At 36.1% G+C, this 20,086-nt stretch overlaps 1 protein-coding gene across 1 annotated transcript in view; it reads right to left on the bottom strand.

The window, feature by feature from the left end:
* The window catches only part of SEMA3A (semaphorin 3A), a 171,412-nt gene that overhangs the window by 53,932 nt on the left and 97,394 nt on the right, over positions 1-20,086 (bottom strand). The window contains exons 5-6 of the mRNA XM_031591157.2: positions 16,619-16,712; positions 9,467-9,586 (exon numbers count right to left, since the gene is read on the bottom strand). Coding sequence (XP_031447017.1) covers positions 9,467-9,586; positions 16,619-16,712 — 214 coding nt within the window. The remainder of the gene's footprint in view (positions 1-9,466; positions 9,587-16,618; positions 16,713-20,086) is intronic.

The following is a 20,086-nucleotide window of genomic DNA, read 5'->3' as shown; positions in this document are numbered from 1 at the left end:
CTTAATCTGATTTACATCTTTGTAAAAATAATAATTACAAAGAAAATCAGGTTGTGTAACTTGAAGTGAGGCCTACCCAAAAAGCAAAACAAAGTGCAGTCATAGAACCTGAACATTACACCTGTTTCAGGTAAATTATCTTTCCTATTTTATTTTTATTTCTTTAATTTTCCTATCGAAAAATAGGGTAAGAATTCCAGGATAAGAATTTTCAATAACACTTACTGACAATTAACTGGAGCATGAAGGTAACGTGCTTATATTTATGCATACATGTATAGATCTTTTTATGTATAGATATGCATGCACGTTCCTTTTAATCATATATTCACTGAAAGAAGTACACAAAGCTGCCCACTGTCAACTGCAGAAATTACCCACTGAAGCTGATACATGTTTATTACATATTAAGTAATAAATATCATATAAATATCATCATATAAATATAATATCATCATATAGATATCATATCATTACCTCTGATTTAGTGGAGGGTTGTTAGAGTAGTATGGTTAGGTTGTGGTTGGACTTGATGACCCTTACGGTCTTTTCCAACCTGAACAATTGTATGGTTCTATGATTCTATATAAAAAAACAACCCTTTATTGTCAAATAAATATAAATATAAATATAAATATAAATATAAATATAAATATAAATATAAATATAAATATAAATAAATATAAATATAAATATAAATATAAATATAAATATAGTAAATTAAGAGCTGGAAACATAGAGACCATTGTTCCTGGGGTGTACTCCTGCAGCTGAATTTTTGCACAGTGCCTACATTTGGAGGTGGCAACTGAGACTCAGGTTTGTTCTTCTATGTCTGTAATGTGAAACTCACCTGGGTCATTAAAACTTGATTCTGACCACCCAAGCAAGATCACTCAATTTGTTTAGTACAGCCAGGTATACTGACTTATTCACATCAAGCCAGACCTAGACAGAGCTTGTTCTGGCTCAGTTATTCAATTTCCTCCTCATCAGCCATTTCAGAGAATGGCTGAAGGAAAGGGCAATATTCTTAGGTCTAACGCTGACATGATGCTTACCAGGATTTACTGGATTGTTGACGTGATAGTGTACTCACCAGTAATGTAAACATTACAATTAAAAAAAAAACAAAACTAGTATTTCTAACATATTACCAACAGGATCAATTCAATGTACATGTGTAAGCACATATCCCAAAGCTGGCAATCACTTCCTTTTCTCTGTTTAGAAAGAAACTGCACAATGATCTTTTAGGGACTGAGGTCATATCTCACAATGCTTGTTTAGAGAGCTATAAACTTATTTCCTAAAAACTGTACTGTGTGCAGCAGAAAAGCTTATCTGGCTCCTGTGAAAACCATGCTTTGAGCTCTGAGCTCTCTCATTATTTTTCATCATATATGCTCTATAAAGAGGATGAATCACAGCACAAGTTACCACAAAACAAGGTTCCTAATCTACACTCCCAGCTATTATTTTTTGGTGTGAATAATAAGACTGACCAAGCTAACACTCATGAATGAGAACCTGGTTAACCATAAGATATACACATATCCTAAATCAGGTGTTGCTAAACTAATGTGTATCCTAACTTCATCAAGCATACTGTGTCTATAACACAAACCAATATATTTACTGATACAAGTATTTTTCTGTAGTTCATATTCTCTAGGGTGTCAGGAAGTTCTCAAAATGTGTGGTCAGAACCACGGGGATGTCCTCTTTTGTTTTTCTTTCCTACTCTCTGAATCCATGCCAGCCTCAAAACTCATCTTTTGGCTTTATCAATTTTTCATACCTAACTGGAACAAAATCTCATTTATAGCCCTTAAGGTGAATGAAAAAAAATGATGCAATAATAGGCAATAGCAAGAGGAGAGGGGAGGGGAGGAGAGGAAAGGGGAGGAGAGGAGGAGAAAGTAGGGAAGATGAGGAGAAAGGAGGGAGGGGAGGGAAAGCAGAGGGAGGAGAGGAGAGTAGGAAATAAATCAATTTGCTATGAGTATTTTAAATAATTTTGTTCAGGTCACTTTTTGGGAGTGATTTTTGTGATTCTTTTTTACCCACCATCTTCATGATCTTTCTCATATCCAGAGGCAGTGTAAAGCAACTATGCATTCTTTAATTGCTACTTGGCTTTCAGTTTCCAAATTAGAGCCTTTTATTTACTTTGTATAAGGATACAGGCAAGGACTATCAGTCAAGATGAGTTCCTGGATTCAACTATGTTGTTACCTTCCGATAAAATACTTGGTTGAGCTTATGGCTCCCTGTGTTGTAACCATTTTAGGTTGAACACCGCGTAATAACAGTAAGAAAGAAGTGCATCTTTGTGCTTCCAGAAATTCAACATTTCTTCCAGGAGAAATAGAATGAGTTATAATAAAATATATTCAGAAAAGACATGTTAGCTTGCAATGAGAAAAGTAATTTGAAAATCTTATTCATTCTCTCGAATTTGGATCTAGATACTTAAGGAAGAAAAAAAAGAGTTTGTGTTCCATTCTGTTCACATTATTATGCCACCGTCACCATAGTTTCTGAATACTTCCTAGCACTGTGTTAGGTGACATTAGCATTTGTCACACATGGAATTTATCACTGTGTAATTATTTATTGCTATTCTTAGCAAGGAAGCTAAGGGGAACGGGGGTGGGAGGGTGTATTAAGTGAGAAATGAGACTTGCTTATATGGACATGTTTTGTTCCTGCAAGGCTTGGAGTTGTTCTTGTCTGCATGAGTAGTGGTGGGAAAGTGCTGGGCTTGGTTCCACGCTGCAGCCTGCATGATAGGAGATATCAGCTAACTAATTTTGTTCAAAGATATAAATGCATACTTTAAATGAATGATATCCTTGAAAAATAAACCTCACTGTTTTCACTAGTAAGATTGTTTAAATATTTCCTTGTGTATCTACGTGAACACAGACTGGAGTCTATTTACTTCAGTTCCTCACAGTGTCAGGCAAGAATACTATCTAAGAGCACATAAAATGTTATTAAAGTTCCTCTTCAAACCTGCTAGGCTGACCCACTGACTAAAGATTTGAAAATTAAATTTGGTCATATCCAACTTATATCCAACTTTTTCAAAGGTCCTTCATTTAAATAGTTCCTTTCTTGATGGAGATATATTGTATTTATAGCATCCATCACCTCTTTTCTCCAAGAACATCTCAGACAAATTTTAGGAAATAGCCTTCCTAGAATAAACTAGGATGGTTTAGTCCTGTCTGTGATGGAAGGTTATCCATTTTCTGTCTGCTTACCTTTACTGGCATGTATTTTATCACTTTCTGTATGTCTGGATTGTCAATGTGTAGGAGGTGGGCTGGAAAGTGAGAAACTAGGAAGGCATTTAGGGAGCAGGGAGAGGCATAGAAGAGAGGTATGTGAATGGATACCTATAGATGGAAAAAGAGTATGGTTTGGTTGATCAGATTAGAATTATAGATCAAGAATGCAGTAAATGAAAGCATATAAGCCTCAACAAGAGTAGCTGGAAGAGAATAAAGGCTCAACACATTTACTACATCTTTATTAGATGAGAAAATATCTTATAAACAAATTGAAATCTTGTTCTTCTCTTGCAATTCATATAGAATCAAAATGAGGTGTGTAAGTTGCCAGTGTTGGGACACCCTACAAAATGCCATAAACAAAAACAACATACAGTGATGGCTAAGGTTCTGTGTTAATGCCAGGATAGTATCAAGCCCTTGTTTCCAAAAATGGAGCCTGTGAAATTTAAGAGAACATTTTTATTGAATAGTCACTCAGCTTCTACAATTCTCAGCTGTTTATGTAACTATAAAATAAAGATTATCAAGGACAATAACCCCAGGGGACTAAGTACAACTGCTACCCCATTTTAAAAATTAAGCCATGGAAAGTATGATAAAATAACATCATAGAGCGGATTTAAATCCACAAAAAGCAAGGAAATTCCACACTATGGCTGGAAATCCATCCTGACTGTCTGCCTTAACTCCAGGACTAGTAAAGAGAATGAATGAGGCCAGTGTTCCCTCACTACTTGGAGTGCAAATCACATTCATAATACTACCTTAATGTGGATTTTGTGATTTCATTTCCTCTCAAAGTGCATCCAAAGTTTGTTTTGATTTTAAAATAAATGTTTATGGTCATTCATTTTATGAAATGTTAACAATTTAAGGCAAGATCCCCTGTGCTTGGGTCAAGGAAAATGAGGGTGGCTTAAAGCTTTCCTTCCACTACCTTAATATTCAACTTGAAAAATGTCTTCATTGTGTTGCTTAGCATTTGCTTTGTTACATTGCACCATTTCTGTTTTATTGCCTCTAGCCATGCCCTCAGCCCTTGCATGAGTGCTTCTGAAGCTTAAGAAAAGGGAGCAAAAGATGTAGAGCAAACTCTTCATTTAGCTCACAGGAGAACTCTCTAGTACCAGGGGAAGCTACTTCAGCCTGCACACGACTACTCATCTCGTGTTATTGCTGAAACAGTTCACAGAAGCAGGATCTGATCTACACTTCCTTGAAATAACGTTGGTTTCTGATGGATCTGAACTATACAGTGTAATGGCACACATAAAGAAAAACATGTTTTTTGTCTATAGGCAGAACTCTGGGAAACAACATCAAAGCCATTAGTCCTTATAGTAATGGTGAACATGTGATTGTTTTGTTTGTTTGTTTAATTTCAAGACTTTTTCAGAGGGTCCAAATCTATTCTTAATCCTCACTGAGACCAGCCCAGACTGTCAAAGCTTTTTTGTGCAGAGAAATACTATGCACTTGCTCAAGGAGCCAGAAGTTATAAGCACATGGCTTATAACAAAATGCATGATTTGGTGTGGGGCACTGAACAGTGGCTTTTCATATCCAAGTCAACTTCCCTGAGCATGGACATATTTTACTGTGTTTTTGCAAATGCCTCTATGTCACTTCTGGCCAACTCTGTATCAATAATTAAATATACACTGCTACAGTGACTGATGCATTGTTCTCTACATTCTAGATGAATGCCCTGACTACAGTCTCCCTTGCTTTATTTGGCTTGGCCACTATTTAATTTTTTATGCAAAATGAAATGTCTTTGGAAGCCTAACAGAATTTAAAATTTTTAAAAGACTTAAAAATATTTAAGAGCTGCTGGTCAGCACCTTCCCTTGGGCTGTGCACAGTTAAAACCCCTCTTCCCAGCAGCACTAGTCTTATTATGAGAGGTGGAACATCTCCAACAAGTGATTCTGCAATCTCTGTAGAAACTCTGTGTTCATACTTTAATCTGAAAACTTCTTGTGTATGTTGTTCAGTTCCAGATGATATTTAAATTCTGGGAAAATTTGTAATCTCATGCACAAGTATCCCCTTCATTCCATTTTTGTTACCAAGAAGCTGTACTCTCTGCACTCTGACCTTAGTTTTAATATGGAGAAAGCATTTTCAAATCTCTGTTTTGAACAAAGTAAACATGAGCAAGAACTTTGCTGGATCACTGGGCTGAGGATAATGGAATGATGTTCAACAAGATAAAGTGCCAGGTCCTGCACTTTGGCCACTCCAGGTAACGCTACAGGCATGGAGCAGAGTGGTTGGAAGACTGTATGGAAGAAATGGACCTGGGGGTGTTGGTTGGCGCTCAGCTGAATATGAGCTAATAGTGTGCCCAGGTGGCCAAAAAGACCAACAGCAGCCTGGTTTGTATCAGAAACAGTGTAACCTGAAGGAGCAGAGAAGTGATCATCTCCCTGTACTCAGCTCCGGTGAGGCTACACCTTCAGTACTGTGTTCAGCTTTGGGCCCTTCACTACAAGAAGGATAGCAAGGCCCTGGAACACATCCAGAGAAAGGCAACAAAACTGGTGAGGGGTCTTGAGCACAGTTCTTGTGAGCAGCTGAGGGAACTGGGATTGTTTAGTCTGGAGAAGAGGAGGCTCAGGGGAGACTTTAGAGCATTCTACAACTGCCAGAAGGGAGGTTGTGGTGAGGTGGAGGTCAGCCTATTTTCCTGCATGACTAGTGATAGGACTAGAAGAACATGGCTGCTAGTTGTACCAGAGGAGATTCAGGTTGGATGTGAGGAAATACTTCTCTGAGACAGTGATCAGGCTCTGGAACAGGCTGCCCTGGGAGGTGGTTGAGTCACCATCCCTGCAAGTGTACAAGAAGACTTACAACTGGCTGTCTCACCACCTATCTTTTAAGCTTTGTGAGGATGAGGAGTTCATTTTTTGGTCATAATTGCAGTCCTTATCAAGTTTTCAGTGTCTGTCCATTACAATAGTGGTTTTTAACCTGAGGATAAGCATATTCTGAACAGTAACTGAAAAAGCAAACCCATCACTACATAGCAATCCATGTTTTTACTAAAAAATGTGTAGATGTCTGCAAACCAAGGGTTCAAAATTAGTTCGTACAAATGTTTAGGAATGTTAAGTACACCTCATCCTTCAATGCAAATATGTTTTATTAAAAAGATACTCACCTTAAATACATGCAATCAAAAAACTTTTAAATTGCATTAAAAAATAGACAAATGACCAAAGTAAAAATAAATATATAAAAATTAAAAAGTCAAAGTCTGAAGAGTTTGAAATCCAAATGGTTATCATTTTTGGACTTCCTTGCTGGATGCTGAAAGGAGGAGTCCTGTGCAGAAAGGCTGCCAGGATATTACCATTGGGAAATTAACAGTAGAGTTTTAGAACCTTTAATAGGAGCACTGTAGTGCAGACTTTAAGTCAAATTTTGCCTCTTAGTAATGCAACTTCATTGACTTACAAGGGAGAGACAGATTTCAAAAATGTACTTATGGATCATTGTCTATTAAATTATATAGAGCTATGAGAATAAATTCTAAAAGCCTTTGTTTGATTCTTGCATTTTTAAACCAGCTTAAATTTGTATTTCCATACAGGAAGAAAGTTTAAGAACTACACTTAGTGTTGAAAATAATCTTCACTGTGTGTTATGGTAAATACTGCCTTTCTACTTCTGTGCTTCTTTTGGACGATATTTAAATTCTTAAGAGCCTGACATTCATCGGTTCTTTATATGCAAATGTCTTCACCTTCCCATCTTGCATAAAGCGGTTGTGGTTTCTACTCTGTCAAATGTAACCTTAGTGCTAATTTGGGAAAAGTAGTTCTCACATTTAGTGCTGAAAGACTGATAACTGAATCCACAAAGGAATGACACATTTTCAGCAATGAAGTACAGGAACTGTGGACAGTGGCTGTGCTTTCCCAACATATAAATGCTCCTGACTCAGCTGTCATTGTGCAAATCTAGAGCACAAAAGCAGATTTTGCTTGCAGGACTGTATTCTATGTCATCACAACTATCACAATGAAAATGAACAATGCGTTATATTGAATATATTTTTACTCTGACAGTTTCTGAGACAGATGGATATATCTGTAACATTGTACTGTAATGTTTTCTGAAGTACAGCTATCTTCTCTATTACTGTAAAAAAAATATACTAATAAACAATATTGCTGGTTTACTGGGCAAGTATCAACTGACCTGACAGTTGTATGGCTGTTATGACTACACTAAATTTAACAGGACAAAAGTCAAATTCATTCAACTCATCATGATAAAAACACACCTATGTACACACGCATACACATATGTGGTTATCTGATAATACATGCAGTGTATATATGAGGGCTGCTCTGAAAGTAATGCCTTCTATTTTGTTACGTTGGTCCACGACATGAGAGGCGAATGTTGGTGGAATGTCAGTAGAGGCTGAATCTTCCCACCAATATTCCATTACATTTTGTTGCCATGCAACAGATGACAGGATAGAGGCAGTCTACCAAAGTGATGTCTGACATAGAAGTGCATGTGAAGCAAACGTGTGCCACTGAATTCCTTCATTTCCTACAGAAAATAATTGCACTTATTGACATTCATCAATGCTTGCTAAATGTTTATGGAAACTAAACTATAGGTATGAGCACAGTGAGGCAGTTTTATGTGGCAAAAAGTCTTTTGTTCAAGGCTGACGAAAATGCATAGCTAAAGGTGATGACTATGTTGAAAAATAGTATTTTGTAGCTGAAAATTTTCTCTATCAAGTAGCATTATTGTTCTTTTTGCATCTGTTGTTTCCACAGAAATAAAAAGGAGGCATTACTTTCAGAGCAGCCTACATATCTTAAATAGTTTTGTTCATCCAACCTCCAAAAGAACTTTATAATTTTAACCATGATATTTAAATTATGTTATTAATCGTACATAAATGTAATATAATAAATGACAGAGAACTTCCTTACTTTAAATGAAAAGAAACCGTTGTTAAAAGACTGGCTGCTGTTACATACTAAAATTTTGCATGATCACTTTGCACTGAATTGCAGAATCATGTAAGAAAACCCAGACCTTAGCACAGACATAAATAATATGGTTAGAGGTGAAAACTATCTAAACACAATTTTTTCACGGGAGTGCAGGTCTGGCAGATGCAAGTAGCACGTACAGAAAAAGTAGCTAATCAAGTTTTCAATATTAAAATATAAATTAACACAGATTAACTACAGCTAGATTACTTGCCCACTTAAATGAAATGGCAGCTTTTTTAAATGATGAATATTCATTTCCAAAATTCTCATAATTCTGGTGTAAATCCATTTTAGTTAGTGAAAGTTTCATAGAATCATAGAATCCAATCAAAGATTGGAAAGGATTTACAAGATCATCTAGTCCAACCGTCCTCCCATTACCATTGCTACCACAAGCTACTAAACCATAACTTGTAGCTCCTCAGACTTCATTAAAATTGGATAGAGAACCCAAACACATTTTAAAGTATTTTGGTACATGAAGTCAAAACAAGATTTTCACTGAAACTATCCCTCTCCTCTCGCCCTATACAGATGAACAAGCAGCCACAGGCTTGCTTAGTAATATCCATATTATATATATTTTTTCTTTTTTGGGCTGCTGAATATTTTGAAATGCGATAACTTGGAATAGCCAAGATTCCTTTCATTTTTTCCAACCCACTGACAACTCTGGACTGCTCAGAAAAGTCAGTGGATTCACTTTCTGTTGGACTTGGTGGCCAGTGTCAGATTCCTTTCAATCCAGTAAAAATTTAAAGCTTGTACAGAACATAGTCCTGCCCAAGGCTCTGTAGCTACTTTGTGTTGACGTGTGGCTGATGCCTCCACAGGCCTTGAGCTTCTGTCCAACTTACACCCTACAGCAATCAGCTCCTGTGGCTTAATTGTGTTAACTTAGTTTCTGTATATGTTTTAAATTTAATCACACTCCACAAATCTCAATGTAATTAAAACAAAAATTCTTCTTTATAAATCACTTTTGATTAGTTTAACTAGTTTAAGAGAAAATTCTGCTCCAAATAAAGGAGGAGTGTATATGGCACAGATGTTGTTGGAACAAAGCCGTGTGCTAGTCTTTAATAGCTAGATGAATGTAACTGGATAAATGTACATTTTACATACCATTTAGCCACCGGGAGTCATGCTGCTCTGTTCTGATTGGATGGTGATGCCCCAGAGTTCGGAAAATGGCAAAGTCTCTGCCCATGAAGTCTGCTGCTGTGCCAGAGTACAATTCTCCATCTGTGGGAGGATGTAACTGTAAGAAACATTTCTCAAATTTCCAGTCATGGTAAGTAAGAGAAAGTTGTCAGTCCTTTGTTTATATTATACTAATGGGGGTAATGAGAAAATTACAAAGCAATAAACCATATGCAATTTATTGTCATTGAAAATATATGATTAGACCCACTTTTTCACTGCAGAACTTAACTGTAACCTCTCAAATGAGCTGAACCCACCAATTGCAGACACTTTACCAAGATATGTTTGTATACTTAGGCTGGAATAGAGAGAGACTGTACATCTATACCTTGAAGACAGCAACACACAAAAACAAAATACTCCTCAAAATCTATTCAGCTATAAAGTTACTCTATTTTGAACTTTTGAACAGAAGTTTTGACTGGAGACCTCCAGAATTTTTTTACCCACACTGCAGGGGTTTTGTTATTCTGTGTTTAGAAGTGGAGAGAGGCTCGTTGACTTGCTGTTCAGAAAGTCATCATACCTCTTTGCTTTTTCATGCAGAAACATCTTTTTTTTTTTTTTTTTTTTAAACAGCAAATCCTCTTAAAAAAGGGATTTTCTTCAGAGAAGACAGAACATGGTTTTCAGCTTCTGCTACTTTTATAACTGAGACTGGCAAAGTGCAGCAGCTAAGGGAGAGAGCAAATGAGATCGTCTGCTACTACCTCAACCCCAAGCACACCACAGTGAACAAGAGGATTAGAAATTGACCTGTGATACTTCAGCCCCTAAATGGCACATACATAGCCCAGCTGGAGAGGAAACTCATAATATTAGAGTCTCCATGTTCGTCTCTTGAAGTAGCTAGAATTCTGGAGGAGACAAACATAGTCTAAACGCAATGGACCAGATCAAATTAAATACATGCCAACTGGTAGAGAAAATAAAAATAATAAATACATAATAACTAGACTTACAGAAGATATCCAGGCATTAAAAAATAATAATAATAAAAATAAAAAATCAAGTATTTATCATGTATTTTTCCAGTATTAATATTAGAGCTTGCATATGAAATTGGTAGAAATGCTTTTTCAGGACTCTGCCCTTTTATGCCTAAATAGGAAATGAGATACTCTCTTCTATACTTCTAATATGGAGTTAAAGATTATTATTGCTTCTAACTGCTATTTTCAGGTCACTCATTTTAAATGAGTTTCCTGTGAGAAAGAGAAGCTTAAGGATGAAATAACCATTTCTTTAAGTTAAAGTAATACATTTCTCATGGTCATGATGAACTCTATCTTTATTTTAACACACAATTTAAGAATGAGTTTATCATTTTTAATGGCAATTTTAGATATTTGCATGATAGGACAACCATGTCCAAGCATGCCTATTGGATATCAGTGGCATCTTTTCCCCAGAACACTGATACCATGAAATTATCTGTTGAACCTACTGAGGCTCTGTACCATATGGTAGCCATGAAAGTCAGGAAGGCTGAAAATATGATAGCAGAAAGGCATGGAATTGAATGAATTCACAGCAGAGATTAAAATAGATCAGTCGTGCCCAGCAGGAGGTGTAATCAGAATTGAAACAGAACAGCATATCCTTAATTAACAATTTATCATTCTTCTATGTCATTTTCAAGTTTTTAAAGGACAGGCAATCACTTAATTATAGTGATTATTATGTACAGGGTATGCAGCTAAGTATTTAAAGAAAGTAAAACCTTTTTGCTTGAGAAAATAGCTTTGATGCTATGCTTAACCTTTCTTTAACCTTATCTTCAACCTTATCTTCATTTGCTTCTCTTCCACTCCCAAGTGAGTTAGGATAAATCAATATACATCAAAGGGGAAGAAAAAAAAAGTAACAAGCCCTATTTTACTTACTATTTATAAGGAAATAGGTCAATTAAAACAACAACAAGATTCAATATTTTATACCTCAGATATGCACATCCTTTGAGTTAGAACAGTTGATAAACTACTTAAGATTTAATGTGAGTGGGCTAGAGCACAAGTCTTATGAGGAATGGCTGAGGGAGCTGGGACTGTTTAGTCCGGAGGAGGCTCAGGGGAGACCTCACTGCACTTTACAACTTCCTGAAGGGAGGTTGTGATGAGGAGGGGGTTGGCCTCTTCTCCCAGACAACAAATAGGACCTGAGAGAATGGCCACAAGTTATGCCAGGGGAGATTTAGATTAGACATAAGGAAAAGCTTTTTCTCTCAAAGAGTGGTCAGGGATTGTAATAGGCTGCCCAGAGAGGTGGTGGAGTCGCCATCCCTGGTGGTGTTTAAGAGGTGCAACAAGATATGATTTAGTAGCTTAGTGCGTAGTTATGGTGATAGGAGAATGGTTGGATTAGATGATCTTGTAGGTCCTTTCCAACCTTGTGATTCTATGATTCTACAATTTTTACCTTCTCTTATAGTTAAAAGAAGGCTAATCTTTGCTTCCATATGCAGACCATCTTTTCAGCTGATATTTGCTCATTGATATGCTAGGAATTTATTCTTCTATGTCACTGATAGTTTTGCTGTGCTATTTCCATTGGTAGTAGTTTTCAAAGCAGTCTTCATTGGCTTTAAGAAGGAAACGGAACTAAATAGAAAACTGACAAACATCTCCCAGGCAGAGAGAATGAAACAACAACAAAAAAAAAGTTGCCACTTTGTATCTCCAGTCCAACAGCATAAAACAAGGACTATGGCTTCCTGTACAGAGCAAACTGATGGCCCTCAGTTGTTTGCATAGAAAGAAAACACTATATATTGGATACAAATTGTTGCATGCTAAAGAAGCAGCATTTTAACATATGCATGCAAATATACCTATTAAGTTTACTGGTTATTAATTTAAGGGAGAAGAACAATTTTTCCCACATATTGAACAGAAGAGTCATAGAAGTGGAGGGCTCTTCTCCCAGCATCTCTCCAAGTTCATCACCAAGTTAATATGCTAAAAGCTAAACAGTATGCATTTATTTGCCAATTTTTTTTTTCCATTAAGCTCTTAAAGAAGACTGCATTCTTAAAATGCAGCACAAGAGAGACACGGAGGTGTTGGACTTGGTTCAGAGAAGACTCAGAAAGATCACCAGAAGGCCGGAGCACCTCTCCTATGAAGAAAATTTGAGGGATCTGGGCTTGTTTAGTTTGGAGAACAGAAGGTTCTGGGGCAATCACCTTGTGGCCTTCCAGTATCTAAATGGAGCTTACAAACAGGAGGGAGACGGACTTTTTATATGATTTGAGAGTGATAGAACAAGGGGAAATTGTTTTAAACTAAAAGAGGAGAAATTTAAATTAGATATTAGGAGGAATTTACTCCTCATTTATTACTCAGATAATGTTGAGGCAATGAAATAAGTTGCACAGAGAAGCTGTGGATGCCCCATCCCAAGGTCAGATTGGATGGGGTACTGGGGAGCCTGATCTAGTAGATGGCAACCCTGCCTGCAGTAGGGTGGTAGGAACGGGATGATCTTTGAGGTCTCTACCAGCTTAAGCCATTCTATGATTCTCTGTCTCTGTAGTCTTTTTTTATTGTATGTTTATTCATATAACTGAAGTTAAGATTTTCAGAAGCACATAGTAGTGCCTTGAAGTCACTCCTGTTAAAGACAAAATCCCAAACACCCCTGAAACTAAAATAAACTCTAAAATCCTGAAACTCAGATGTACTTAATAGCTAATTTGTAATACAGTGATAGCAAATTCTTGCTTTGTAAGAGTCTAATGAATTTCAGATCACATTAATTCATATTTGAAAATACAAAGGCATCTAAAACAATGTGAAGATAGATAGATTGATAGATAGATATATAGATACATCGAGATATTCTTTTTTTTCTTTTAAACCAGTGAGACACAGAACCATAAATAGCCTTGAGGGTTCTGGATAATCAGAGCTTTTGAAAATCCCAAAGGAACATTTGCTAAACAGCAGCTGACCAATAATGGAACAATGGCTGTCTCCTTCCCTGAGTTATTTTCAACTGTCCCAATACTATTGCTTTAGACTAACACATTCAGTAATAATTTTCTCCTGTGATTTTTTTTTTTTTTTTTTCAAATACCATGCTCCTCTCATTTTGATCCTGCCCTGGAATACACACTTGCAGTGTATTGCCCAGAGACTGCTTAGTCTCTACATATTCGTGCATTAGCCCACTCAAATGGGGATTGTTTCATTACCAGTATACAGATGGGAATGGCTGAATAATGTCTGATATTACTAGGAACTAGTTGTATCATGTTCCCAGCTGGTGTTTACTTAAGAGTAGAGTAACAATAACTACTTTTAATGAACAACTCTTAAAAAAATAATGAAAAAATGTTTGCAGGTGGATGAGGAAAAGAAAGAATATTAGAAAAATACTGGAACAGTTTGAATAAGGTGAACTTCTGTTGTTGTTTTTTTTAATTTTTTTGTTTTTTGTTTTTTGTTTGTTTTGCAAATACTGAATTTTATTAGGAGAGAAGAAACAATGAAGATCCTTTAACAGTAATAAGAGTTTCAGCTGAAATGTAAAATAAGAACCTTGAGTACTAAGGGCTATTAAAAATCCTAAATTACTTTTTGCAAACTAACCTTGGTGTTTTGACCAAATTCCAGCCTAGGTAATTACATATCACTTACCTAAGATTTACCTTCTAGTTAGAGAGTCAAGAATGTACTCTTTTTTTTCCCCACTTAGTAAAAAGTTCTCTTTAGTGTTTTTGATGAAGAACAGAAGTTATTTTTTTCCTCCCACATTTAACCATACAAATTACTTACTCTTCTCAGCCTTCTTTCTTTTTTGCTATAGCTACAGTTTGTTACTAATTATAATATTGCATTTTAATGAGTGCTGAATAATTTTTTTTACATTTGCTCTCTTGAACCTAAGATAACCCTTAGTTGCTTGTGAATACTGATAACAGCAGACAAGGGCCAGGAGCTATCTCTCAGCTCAGAAGGGAAGAAGGCATCTATCCATATTCTTTTTGGTGTAAGGTATTTGTTATAAAGAGGTTTTTCTGGCCTTCATAGTCCCATTCACTGCTTCAAAGAACAGTTGCACCACATCCCTTCATACAGGCAATGCTCTCACCTCCAGAGTACTGAAAGGCTGGCTTCTCACCTCCTAACTTGAGGACACAAAATTACCTATGGTTATAATTTTGACATAAATTTTATGCATTTTGGCAAAGATGAGATTAAGTCATCGTGAACCAGAGTGAATCTGCTGTACAGTTTCTTAAATATCAGTGGAACTTCTTCACTAAAATATTTAAACAACTGCAACATTATAATCAATGACACAATATAACTGTGAGGTAGCTAGGAGCAGAAAGACTGTTCACATTCAGGATGCAGGAATGTTAATTTTAGCTTCAACATGAATCTTGTAAGTCACTGGAGCTCAATTAGTCACTGGCATTGAATGTTGAATTTGTGCCATTTTCTACAGTGTTAATACAACCATGACTCTAATGGAAGTCTGATTTAAAACAAAATATGATGCTCAGTCTACTGTTTATTAGGAGGAATAGTACATGGAGTGAAAATTATTGAGATAGGGAGTGGACTCAAGAAAACAAAGATGCTTTAAAGACTTGAAATCTAAGCCAAGGGAAATAAGACAATCATATTTGTGCATAACTGAGTAGAAAAAAAAGGAATGTGAAAAGTTAGACACTGTTGACTTTGTGCAGTTGCATACCGGGTATACCGTGTAATACTGGCTTGTCATCATTCTCTTTCTTTATTGTACATTAAAGTAAATAGTAAAGCCAATCCCTTGAGAGTAGCTTTGACACAAATTCAAGTTGCTCCAGGCGCTAATTTATACACTGGACTTTTACACATACTGTTTTTTTCTTTCTTTCTTTCTGTTTGTTCAGGATACAAGTTGGGGCAAGATGTGGAAGCCTTTCTTGTTTTTCCTTTCAAAAAGTGCATGTCCCCAGGGTAGCCCATCACCTGTGAACATTAGGAACTTCGAAGATCAGGAAATGAGGTACGCTGAAGATTAAATTTTTGTTGTTGCCTCTTTTGAATAGTTTCACTTTTAAATACAATGCAAATAAAATTTGTAGTCACTAAGCAATACTAGACATATGTAGTCCCAGGGAACACAGTGTATCTCGTTATGTGTCATTTTCCAAAGGCTTCTGTGATAAGAAAATCTGCAGGCTTCTGAGACTACTGCTGTCCCCTTGTATTTGAAGTTGTGATTAAGTGCCAGAAAGTTACACGTTAAGAATAAAGTGGCTACTCTTAGGCAGAGATCTTACAGAAATAAGAATCAAATTTGTTTTGCTTTCAATTTCTTCTTCTCTTAATTTCATCTCACAAAGCATTTTTTGTGAAGGAAGAAGGAAAAACAACAAACACAATTCAATTACATAAATTAAATCAATTATATAAATTAAATCGATTAGATTAGTTCAATTAGATTAACATATGCCAGGTGCTCCATACATACATATTCTATGAAACTAAGTATTACTAACTCAAATATACTTAATTTATTGAAATCTCGCTATTCTGGATAAGACTTTAATTGCATTCACAGTCAGATACATCTCTTCAACTGAAACATCATTTTAAGGCCTGGACCTGTGAATGTTTGTATATCTTCAGCTCAGATGTGAGTACAACCTGGTGATGGACTTTACTTGACTACAGTACTGATACAAAGAATTGCTTATTCCTGTTCTCACTTTGCTCCCAGATGTGCTGGTGCAACCACCTGTGAGGACACACTGTAAAGTGGGCAGTTAAAATACCTCCAGAGTCACCTAGTTCTGAGTCTGAAGAAACAAGATGTCACATAGGGGTAAAGCAGTTAGTGTGATACTGGAATCTTGTCTTACACAAACTCTGCTGTCATGACGGCTGGGCCAACCGTATTGAAAAATGAAACTGGAATGACTAATGACTACTTCAGCTTAGACAGAAAACACAAAAAACAAAGTTGTACCATAGGTGCTGTGAAGAGCAAAAATAAATAAATAAACAAATAAAAATGGCAGGGAACTGGCAGTGAATGAACATCTCATTGAACTTATGTTCTGGCACCTACCTACTAAAAGAGAAGCTGTCAGCAATTTAGGATCATAAGGGCTTTTCCCTCGGCCGTTTTCAAAATGTGAATCTTCCATCCTAAAAATGTTGTCCTGTGGAGTGGAAAAAAGAAAGAAAAAAATCATTTTATTTGATGAAATGACGCTAAAAATAGGTTGAATTAAATAGAGTACAGCATATGTAATTCATACTGTTTGGTGGGGGTTTTTTTGGCTCAAGAGAAGTGAAATTACACTAGGAGAATATCTGGAAAAAGTCCCCATTTCTAATCAATATTGTGCTGATGGTACTCAAAAGCACAAATAAACACAGCTTGTGCCTCATCTAGTCTACTTCACATACACTTTATCTGCTTTCATTGAACTGTCTGTGCTTTCACAAAGAATATGGCTGTTTAATTTTAACTGAAGAAGCTGGAATTTCAATGTTTTGTCCGCAAAAATGAAAGCGTAGATTAATGCATTACAGGATGTTAAACCTGAACTTGAGTTCTTAGTGACCTACTGGTTTTGCATGATCAAATACAATTTTAACTTCATCAGCAAAGCTGTTTTTCAGTAATGTGCAACGCAACTTTTACAAAATGGCAGTTGGGGGAACAGTGCATGGGGTTATAAAACAAGATTAAAAAGGGCCTCAGTCAACACTAACTCAAATCAAGATCAGTAAATCCAAAGCAATTGGCTTTTCAGTACATTTAATGATTTTAATTTTAACTGGGGGACCAAATCTGCCAATCAAACATAATAGTTTGTTTACTTTATGTTTTACACTAAGGGTAAAACCAGAATAATAAATGCTTTTTGCATAGTAGACATTATGTTGATAGAAGAATTGCATAGGGCACAGTAAAAGCTAAAATTTCCATTTTCCCATCTGCACTGTGGTTAATTGCCATTGACATCTAACTAAATCATGGAACTCCAAAGCCAGGACACACTCCGGCAATAATTCTGGGAATTATTCTATGCACCCAGTTCTCAGTCGCTAATACCTAAAAATTCTTTGAGGTAGACAATGAAGGTAGTCCTTTAATAAATATAAATTAAATACAAATTTCTTGCTGTCTGATCAGAGATAATTATCTGTTTTAAGAAAAGAAACAAAAATAAGTAGAGCGGAATATGACTAAAATATATGTATTCATAGAATAAATCAACTGAGAAAATATTACAATGTATAGAAATATGTAGCTTCCATTTGAGAGAAGACTACTGCCAGCACAGACTATACTCAGCTTTAGTTTTATCGAAACAAGTCCTGAAGAGCTTCCATTGCACCCTTAATGAAAGCTTTTTTTTTTCCCTCTCTTAAAAACAACAGCAACAACAAAAACTTTCTGAAATTTAATCCTAGAACAATCTTGTAGATGTAGCCTGCTTGATTATATCTATACAGTCAACCTGTATCTGTAATATCTTGCACAATATTAAATTTATTACTTTCCTTTTGTCCTTTCTACTTTTTAATAGTCCAGACACATTCCTCACTTCTATGCAATTTTCTGACTTTACTCCTGAACAGAAATGATTTAATAATGAAAAAGATTTATTTTTTTTTTTAAATGCTGCATGTACATATATAGAACTTGCACAATAAATAAAAGCAGTAAATTCAGGAGAATGCTCTACTTCAACTACAGTAATATAAAAAGGCACTAATGCTACAAGCCATTATTGAAAAATGTTATTAACAATCTACATTTACTTGGGATTTCTTCTTAGTAGATGATAATTGCTCAACATGCACACCAATGGATATTTGATAAGGCTATAAAGTCAGTGGCAGGACAGTTAGAGCAGAAGATATTCCCAAGATTATTCCATTTGTCATTACGAGACAAATAGGAAACAGATGTGGAAAGTGATTTGATATAGGAAGGATCTGATTTTTGACTATATTCCTCTGGTTTATGTCACTGTAACTTCACTGATATTGGTATGTAGTGAGCAAAAAAGAGTGGATACTGGGTCAGCCTAAGTCAAAAATGATCTACCCTTTTCTTTGTGATTATAGAATAAACCATTTAAAATAGGAGGTATGACAGGGAAATCCCACAGTGTTTTCATATTTCAGTTAAAATGCAATGTAGGCACACATTATATATAATAAGTTTCCAAATGTATCAGTGGCTAATAACTATAAATATATCACTGTTAAGTGTCAAATGAATGTATCTTGGATAGCCTGAAGCCCCAGAGAGTTTTGATAAACATACTATGGGAAGTCTAACCTATCACAAATAGGGCAATATGCCCAAATACCTTTTAGAGTATTGAAGTCAAACCATCTCTGTCTGTACACCAAAAATACAGTCAACAGAGAAATAAAACCTTTCCTATGTACTTATCCCTGTCCCATCTCCCCCTGACCTCAAGTGGAAGCCTAGAAAGCTTAGATTGTAAGTGATACCATAGAATCATAAAATGTTTTGCGTTGGAAGGGACTCTTAAATAAGGCCTTACTTATTATAAGGCCCTTTCTAGTCCAACAGTCCTTCAATGAACAGGGACATTCACAGCTATATCAGGTTGTTCAGAGCTCCATTCAGCCTAACTTTGCATGTTTCGAGGGTGAGACATGAGACCCATCTCTGGGCAATCTATTCCAGTGCTTCACTTTTACTTACATAAAAAGCTTTTTCCTTATACCCAGTGTAAATCTCCTCTCTTTAAATTTGAAACCATTTTCCCTTGTCCTGTCACAACAGACTCTGGTAAAGGGTCTGTCTGCTTCTTTCCTGTAGTCCCTCTTTAGATACTGAAAGACCACCCTCTGGTCTTCTCAGAGCTTTACTTTCTCCAAGCTGAATAGTCCCAACTCTCTCAGCCTGTCCTCATCTCACTGATACATTTCTGTAGCTGGCTTCTTGAAATATGTGCTTTCCTGTAGCGCACAGTTTGATAGATGTCAAGACTTGGACAGAAAGAAATATATTTCATTCAGACCTTGAAATAAATGTAAAAGTTCTGATGATTGCCATTCTTTTACTCCACTATTTTACAGGCTATTGTGATTCACTTTCGAACATCTGAAACATGTCTGGAATAAATTTCCTATGTCATGATAATGAGTGGTGACAAGACATTGCTACTTGACAAGACTTATTTCATAACTAGCAATAGAATTCAGCCAGCCAGTACCATACCAACCTAAAGTTATATATATATACATAATGCTTTCTCTCTATATATAATGCTTTAAATATATATATATATAAAACATTACACACACACGCACACACAGAATCACAGAATCGCCAGAGTTGGAAGAGACCTCAAGGATCATGAATCTCCAACCCCCCTGCCACATGCAGGGCCACCAACCTTCTCATTTAATGCTAGACACACACAAGGGCTGGTCCAAAACTAATGCCTCCTATTTAGTTATGGCCCATGACATCAGAGGCGGATGTTGGTGGTATGACACAAGAGGTCGAAGCTTCCCAACAATATTTTGCTATGTT

Source organism: Phasianus colchicus, chromosome 1, assembly GCF_987193195.1.
Source record: "Phasianus colchicus chromosome 1, bPhaCol1.hap1.1, whole genome shotgun sequence".
In the NCBI taxonomy this organism is placed as follows: Eukaryota; Metazoa; Chordata; class Aves; order Galliformes; family Phasianidae; genus Phasianus; species Phasianus colchicus.
The sequence above is the reverse complement of the archived record's forward strand: the minus strand, read 5'-3'. Positions and strand labels throughout refer to the sequence as shown.